Genomic DNA, 8,635 nt, shown 5'->3' on the forward strand with positions numbered 1-8,635 from the left:
TAAATAAACATGCTGATGTTTTACAGTGCTTTTAATGTTTTTTTTTCCCTTCTTCACTTTAGATGTTGACACACTTAACAGGCAGTGCTTCTACAAAGACAAAAACAGTCATTCCAGAGAACCTAAACCTTAAAAAATTGAATGAAATTACATGAAAGGTTGCATATACTGTAGAAAGTCAATCAAAATAACTTTATGCCTGTGTCACTTGTTATATGAGTCCAAATCCAGTGTTGCTTGTTTTGATGCACGCCTCTAGGTCCTTTTGAAACTGCCTGAAATCAGTGTAATGAGTGGGAAGACAGAGTGTTTCAAAACAAGTTGCTGCTCTTGGGTACTTTGATGAAGTCATCGCGACAATGAGTTCACGGGGCAAGACCTCCCATCCAGTCCAAAAACGCAGCAGTTCTTTCCAGTCATTGCTGGATGCTGCAGGTGAAAGACCAGATGTCTGTTGACCATACTTTACAAAATGATGGATTCTTGAACAAATTGAAGTTGGGTGGTCTCTGTTTACATCCATGTCCAGTCATAATCAGTATTAGCTGCAGCATGTATATGGATGGTATAAGATACTAATACTAAGACACTTAATACTGATTATGAGTGGACATGGACGTAAACCGAGAACAGTCAGACATTAACTGACAGCACGTTTACATGACAAAGTAAAATATAGAAAATATTCTTTAGACGTTACAAATAACTGGTCACCTACCAGTCTCAATAAATTCACGAAGGTATCCTGTTATGCGACTTGTAGTTTCGACTGGACATTCATCTTCAGAGTCGTCATCTGTAGCACTGGGCCAGGTAATTACACGTAGAATGGCCTTGAAGCATTTTCAGAAGGTTAGAGTTAGATCTGAGATCAACCACAGTTCCCATTAAAGGCTATGCACTTGGCACTTAAGCATTTTTGTTTTACCTCTGAAGTCAATGAGGCATCCTTCTCCCTTGGAAAAATTAAGGGTACCACATCAGGTTTTTCTGTCATGAGATGCCAGAGATGAGTCTCTTTTAGACCCTTGCGCAGTTGCTTCACTTGTCTGGTGGTGCGTCCAATGACCTTTAAAAATGAGAAATATTTTTATGTTAGGAATGCAGTGTCCTTGGTCCATGGATAACATCTTGTATAAAAGAAGGTTCGAGGAATTAGCTATCGACATGGCCATGAAACGGAACATCACTTAGTAAATGCTGTTGCTAAATGCTGTGATTGTGAATAATTTTATTTTTTCCATTAAAAACCCATATGAAACACATTTAAAATAGAATTGAAATCCTGAAAATTAATTTATAATTTATACATGTTAACAGGACTAATGTTGGTTAAAAATAAACTCGTTATCTGTTATGGCAGTCTTTTTATGTGGACAGATTTCTCCCCAAGGAACCCTAATGGGAAAAAATCTGTAATTGAGGCACAAGTGTTAAATGCCTAGACTAAGTGCACATTGAATCTTTTGCTCCATCTACAGTACTGCTCTCTAGTAATACAGTAACTGCAAAGTAGGACTCACAGAATGAAGCATTTTTTCACATAACCATCTTCGGTTATTTTCAGTTACTCTGGGAAGGTCCCATGCAAAGGCCAAATTCTGAACACGCACTTTCTCTTGTTCTGATAGCTCTGATGTTCCATCAAGCTGTAAAAACAAACAATGCAAGCATGACATTTGGAAAATGTTCACCGTTTTGGACAATGCAAGGCCAACAGTTATTTCAACTCAACACAAAGTGATTGTTTCACGAATGTCAACATCTGGGCAGTCCTTTATGATTACAGTTGCCACGTCAGGGCTTCCGCCAAGGAGGACGTGTAGTATTGCCTGGCTCATTCCCACAAAACCTGGGCCACCATGGAGAAAACTATGTCCCAGCATCCTTCCAGCCATCTGGAAAAGGTCGCTGTCAACGAGCAGTGATGACGAAGGAACCAAGTAGTCTGGCTCACCCTCAAAAAGCTGAGTGATATTGGCATTTCCTGCATTCAAAATGACAAATATACCAACCTTAACAGATGAACATTCTGTTCATTGAATACAATTCTTAAAACAAACAAAAAAAATGCACAGAATAAAATTATATTCACCACAGTTCAAAGAAAAGCCTGATCTCAGCTTTTGCATGCAGATGGAGAAGAAACGGGTCACCCCCTCTCCAATAGCAGTGTCCCCTAGGATGGACATGAGAAGTGTTCAATTCAATAGAGCACATAATTTAAGTTTGTGTAATTCTTACCCTCCAATTTGCAATTCAATGGACCTGCCCAGTTTTTTTGGTGTGCTTTATAGAATGCAACAATTGTCCTGTCCTGGTCTTCTGGGCTCTCTCTTAAATCCATCCTTAAACACAGTGGAGGTCCAGAGTCATGCGTTTTGAGAAGAGCCTCTCTGAACAGTATGGCAGCTTTAGCAGGGTCCAAGGCTACTTGCCACTCTGTTCATATAGTAGAGTGAGGAAAAATAAGTCAGATTGAATGTGTGTATCCCATAAATATTTTTTCCAATTACACTTGTTAACAAATCTTGTTATACCATCTGTAGTAGAATCAGTGGGTGCTGCTACTGAGAAACTTCTGGATGGACCTTCTAGGGCCTCCAACTGTGCCATCTGATGGATCAATGTCCCTAGTAGTATAAATACAACACAATGATTAATGTAATTCTGACATTCACAAACCCGTTTCTTTTTCCAAAACAGTAAGTAGTGTCATGTCACTCTTATGGTAGCACATGTAAATAAAATGTTACCCTACAGAAGTAAAAGATTGATTATAAATGTAGATAATATCCATGTTGTTACACTTGGTTCTTAGAACCCAGGTCTCCCAGGTGGTAATCTGTGGACAACCCACCAGTCTACTGAGCTGAGAATGGTATGACTCAATAGCAGGCTAAGGAAAGTCTTTAGTGCATGGGTTTATTCCAATAGTAACTCAAGGCAAAAGCTCAGTTTCTCAAACAGATAATTCCAGTTAGCACAGCGGGTCAACAGGAAAAGAATAGGCAAATCCAGTTCACAAAAAACACAGAAAATCCAAACAGATATATTCCACGAGGTAAGTTTAACAGGTAATCCAAAAGGTGAGTTCAGTCCACAAAAAGCACAGAAGATCCATAAGGCAAAACATAGGCAGAACAGGACATAGGTACTTCAGAACAAGGAAACCAGTGAAAACAAGAGAGAGTTCCTTACTGTGTTCTCCTCGAAGACTCAGCAACGACTGAATGAAACACATGGCTTAAATACAAAATGGCTAATGAGTGGCAAGGCAGGCACATGACCAGAGTAACAGGGTGCAGGTGAGAGTAATCAACCAAGGACACAATAGGAAAGGTAACATCACATGAGGCTAGCCCACAAGGGCGACATCTAGTGGCCAAAACACAAATGTCCAGAGAGTGGTGAAGGAAGTCCATGAGTGTGACACATGTTTCTGATGATCAGATTTTTCTGTGATATACACAGTAACAATAATGACAACCATGTATGTTACACAACTCTTTTCGATTATTTTTGGATGGACTATTGTACATAACTTTAGTCATTTCTAAACTGACTGAATAAATCAAAGTACTTACCTCTCACCACACATGCTGGCATGCATTTCAATTGTGGCAGAGGAGAATACACATGAACACACTGGACATGTTGCATTGTCCTCTGGGATCTCATCACATGCTTCAGAGTCCTGGATTTTGAAGGAAATTGAAACTATTAACACATACTGTGCGTTACTACATTCCAGAAATACAATCAAAGAGAGAATTTTCACTTTAAAAGGGACATCATTATTGAAAGACAACCTCTACGGGAAAAATTACTTTATGTACTTGATAAGTGTAGTGATAACCTAAGCAGTACAGTTATATTATGAATATATTTGTTAGTATTTAACAGATTCATAACGTTAAAAAGTACACCAGGAAAATTCAAGAAGTCATTTACACCTCATCATGAACCTTGTCAACAACTGTATAGGCTACTGTGTTGTAAATAGCAGGCCTATTAATGCGCTGGACATAAAAGTACAGATATTTATCATCATTATAGGTTTGTTAGTAAAATAGTGAACCTGTAGTGTCCCTTGACATTTCTCCAGGTGGACTAGCAGAACATGCACCGGCATTCTTGACCCACATTTTTTACAGTCACTTTTCGGCATTTTTGAAAAGAAACTGTCATCTTGTGGGAGGGGAGTTGTATCAAGTTCTTCTTGCAGAGGCATAATGAATAGTGTGTTTTTGCCATTGTTAGAAGCAATTTTTAACTGTCTGGCAGAGTACCCCTCTGCTTCGGGTGGAAGCAAGCTTAGCTTGCGTTGTCCAGTGCCTCCTATACAAAAAGAACACACACACACAGATTTATATTACTCTTTCATAATAATTTTAATCTTATTTGAATAACGTGAGGTCTAGTTCAGTAAATGCTACCTGAGGCTTTGTAGAGGAGCCATCCCCCAGTTAAATTCCCCATTTTGGGAAACTCTTGGGTTAGAAGTGATGTGATCTAAGAGACGATAAAACTTAAGCTCAAGACAGATCTGATACAGGCCGAAATGCTAATATAAGATCAGCTGTAAATTAGTTTGTACCTGGGTATGGTCACTGTCCTCTGACATAGAAACATTCCTCCGGCCAAGCCCTGACATCAAATAGGATACTTCATCAGACGGCTGTGGTGTGCGGCTCATGGTCTTTGGAAGCAGGTAAAAAATAAAAGAGCATGTCTTGGAGACCGAGACATTTTGCCTTACTCCAACATATGGCCTCTTTCTACCTCTTTGACCTCTCTGGAACAATCCAGGAAATGACCTGAAAAAAAAAAGACATTCAGTCATTTTGTTGACTTAAGAAACCATTTTTTGCAGCTGTAGTATAGTCATTGATATTTCTATTCAATTCATGTGTTGAAGCACTGCAGCTCCCATTTTACTGACTGTGACAACTTTCACATGATGAAATATCAAGGGTGTAAATTTGAGTATTCAAAGTTCAGCTGAGTTAGTATCAGAAAAGCACAAGTCAAAAATACAAGGTCAGCAATCACCAGCAATTACCAATGCCACAAATATTACCACTGAGTATTACAAGATAGGGACAGGTGCATGTGCACAAAGTGGATGGTGTTTATTTCCTCCTCATTTGTTGAACAGTTTATTTTGGTTAATATGATTTTCAAAGGTCAAACCTGGCCATTTCCTGATGAACTGTAGGCTGTTGCCCTGCAGTTAGGTTACTTTGCGGTTGAGATGTTCCCACAGGTTCATCTGGCAATTGCTGGACAATAGGTTGCAAGACAGAGAGGAGGTTCTGTGCTGCATCCCGTATACTGACCTGTTTGGAAAAGAAACGTGAAAAACGTAATGACTGACAGAATTTAAATGTTTCCACATACTTAAACTTTCACTTGCTCCCGTATGCCTATACACATTACAACATTCACTGCATTTTTAAAGGGTGCCGCGAAACAAGATATTTTAGGCCGCAAAAATCACAAACAGGCCAACGCAATCCTGGAGGGACTGATTAGCTAACTTGGATATTTGCAATCTAATGTTGCCCATCGACATATGTGGCGTCACGATGCTCCTGATGGTCAGCCCGCCACTGATGTGAAACGTTAGCCTACTACACGTATGTTACAAGCACAATTATATACAGTTAGCTAACGTAGCTTCTCAGGATAACTACCTATACTCTTCAAGCTGTATCGCTCGCACATTTGCTCTATTAGGATAATTTCGCTAACTGTAAATGTTACTACACGTGTATTACAATATAGTTAGCCAACTTAGCCTGTCAAGATAGCCTAATTACCTCATTCCTCAAGGCTGCTTTTACGTGCACATTACCTCAAATAGGATAATTTCACTAACCGTGTATATTACAGAGTTAGTTAACTATAAGACATTTAAACCATAATGTTACTTACACGTTGTTGAACACCTCTTCCCTCCATGCTTTCGTGGCGCCGTGTCGCAGACCAAGATTCATGGCCACAGAGCCGTTTATTGAGATATTATCCCTATATACGACTTTGCATGGCCAATAACCACACTGCCACCTCCTGGACAAAAGTGGTAGAACAGGCATTCCTGGTCTCTGCGCGCAAATCGTTTCCTTCAAATCCATCCGAGTGAATCGTGCCAAAAATCACGTGAGAAGGATGACGCAACTGAGCGAGCAAATAGGAACCTGCACATGCAAATCCTGTTGTGCAGCTTTGCAGATCTGAAGTTACAAGTGCAAATTCGAAGATGCGCTTTCACAAGTTGTGAAATATGCTTGCAGTTTGCTTTTTGCAGATGTGTGGATCTGAAGTTACACTTACAAACTCTGAGATGCGCATTCACAAGTTGCGAATTACGGGTTTTACAAGTGCAAATCATAGTCTGCTCTTCTTCGGATATATGGCACTATCCTACCTTCATAGGTTCTGGGAGTCCATATTTGTAGTCAGAGCATTATCAGCAGGTTTACTGACAGAGCTGAAAAGATTATTTAATTTTATTGATGCATTTTAAATAGTTTTAAATAAATTGATAATTTGAAAGCTCATGTCTTTACTGTATTTGCATTTGTTAGCGTTTGCTACTAATCTAGGATGAAATGTTTAGCTGTGTGTGTGTGTGTGTGTGTGTGTGTGTGTGTAACTGTGCAGTGGAGGAGAATTCAAGCTCTAAGTTTCCCTCCACCAGCAGTTTGTGGTTTTGTAAAGATCAGATGGATTTGTATGTTAATGCTGCATTAGGTGATGATTCACAAGTTCAAATCAATTCTGAGTGAAATAAATTCACTTTGTTCATGCTGATATTAAACACTGTTAATCTGCATAATGGGACAATTAAAATATGCACAAACAAATATATCTGTAATCTGCAGTGTTGGGAGTAACGTGTTACAAAAGTAATTAATTACTGTAATGCATTATACTTTTTGGCATAACGCAGTAATGTAAGGCATTACAGGAGAGAAAACCGGTAATATTTACTCGTTACAGTGCCAGTAACGCACGTTACAATGCATTTTTAACCTGGATTGTTTAGTGGGTTTTCTTCATACAAAGTTCACGGATCACCGCGAGATCAGCTACTGATAAAAGTCCGCGCAGAACTCATCTCATCTCATCATCTCTAGCCGCTTTATCCTTCTACAGGGTCGCAGACAAGCTGGAGCCTATCCCAGCTGACTACAGGTGAAAGGCGGGGTACACCCTGGACGAGTCGCCAGGTCATCACAGGGCTGACACATAGACACAGACAACCATTCACACTCACATTCACACCTACGGTCAATTTAGAGTCACCAGTTAACCTAACCTGCATGTCTTTGGACTGTGGGGGAAACCGGAGCACCCAGAGGAAACCCACGTGGACACGGGGAGAACATGCAAACTCCGCACAGAAAGGCTCGAACCCACGGGGCTCGAACCCAGGACCTTCTTGCTGTGAGGCGACAGCGCTAACCACTACACCACCGTGCCGCCCCCGCGCAGAACTTCCTTTTATTAACTAGTCACGGACACGGAGACCGACACAGATGCATATATGCATCTAGGGAGGGGGGTGTGTGACAGAGAAAAAGTGAGTTCATACACAAAAACAGCCACATAGCAAACTCTCACTTTTTCTCTGTCACACACACACACACATGTACATTGACAAAAAACAGCCACATAGCAAAGAGAGAGAGAGTGTGTGTGCGTGCGTGTGAAAGTGAGAGTGAAAAGAAATTATATATTTCTGTCATTGTGTGTATGTGTGTTATTGTGTGTGTGTGTGTGTGTGTGCATAGACCGCGGAACCGCCCGGGCCAGGGGGGCCGTGGCCCGGGTAACTTTTTGAAAATTATTTTTAAAAAATAGGCTAAACTACGGAAGCGTATTATACGGAAGCGTATTAGGGCCACTTGGAGAAAATATTTTTTTCTAAATTCCGAGATTAAAAGTCGGAAATTTCAAGAAAAAAACTCGAAATTCCGAGATTAAAAGTCGAAATTTTCGAGAAAAAAAGTAGAAATTTTCGAGATTAAAAGTCGAAATTTTCGAGATTAAAAGTCGAAATCTTCGAGAAAAAAAGTCGAAATCTTCGAGATTAAAAGTCGAAATTTTCGAGAAAAAAAGTCGAAATTATGACATACAAAGAACGCATGCTCTAACTGCTGCCATGGCAACGAATGGCCACCGGAAAAGGAAGTCGTGGAAACTAAGTGGCTGCCAACCGGCCTGGCCCTGAACATGTGAACTTAGCGACGTTGACTCTGAATGCAAGACACAAGGGATGCAGTTGAAAGGTAAGATTATCATTCTGTTCTGTTTGATGTTACATTGCATTGCGGATATGGTTAAGGGTACGCAATATCAATTAGGATCAGAAGTGACACTTACTACCATGCAGGCTGCATGCTACAACCACAAGGCGTACTGCTAGTTTAGAAACCTGGACATGACACGACCCTTAGTAGCCGATCATGTCCGAGTGCTAAATGTTTGTGCGTACAGTGAAACGACACACTTGGTGTCCGTATAATGACTGCAGAAACCCATTTCATCTAGCTGTATTGCTAATATTATGCTAACGCCACTACAGTGGGCCTGAGCCTCGTCTGTAGAGCAGAAGGGTTTCCAA

At 40.3% G+C, this 8,635-nt stretch overlaps 1 protein-coding gene across 3 annotated transcripts; it reads right to left on the minus strand.

Moving 5' to 3' along the window:
• Positions 1-1,790: 1,790 nt before the first annotated feature.
• LOC132891579 (uncharacterized) lies at positions 1,791-6,417 on the minus strand. Of its 3 annotated transcripts, none has more exons than XM_060929289.1 (10): positions 5,941-6,417; positions 5,197-5,342; positions 4,601-4,820; positions 4,440-4,515; positions 4,082-4,341; positions 3,588-3,697; positions 2,541-2,633; positions 2,269-2,442; positions 2,096-2,179; positions 1,791-1,987 (listed from the first exon to the last, which is right to left on the minus strand). In XM_060929289.1, exons 1-7 carry the CDS (start codon positions 5,965-5,967, stop codon positions 2,555-2,557), a joined length of 918 nt encoding a protein of 305 aa, XP_060785272.1. In that variant the 5' UTR covers positions 5,968-6,417; the 3' UTR covers positions 1,791-1,987; positions 2,096-2,179; positions 2,269-2,442; positions 2,541-2,554. The 3 variants fall into 3 exon arrangements, with proteins under 3 accessions (XP_060785272.1, XP_060785271.1, XP_060785273.1); XM_060929288.1 differs by having other exon boundaries at positions 2,245-2,442; XM_060929290.1 differs by lacking the exons at positions 1,791-1,987; positions 2,096-2,179; positions 2,269-2,442; positions 2,541-2,633 and adding an exon at positions 3,235-3,459.
• Between the last annotated feature and the right edge of the window lie 2,218 nt (positions 6,418-8,635).

Source organism: Neoarius graeffei, chromosome 9 (assembly GCF_027579695.1).
Source record: "Neoarius graeffei isolate fNeoGra1 chromosome 9, fNeoGra1.pri, whole genome shotgun sequence".
In the NCBI taxonomy this organism is placed as follows: Eukaryota; Metazoa; Chordata; class Actinopteri; order Siluriformes; family Ariidae; genus Neoarius; species Neoarius graeffei.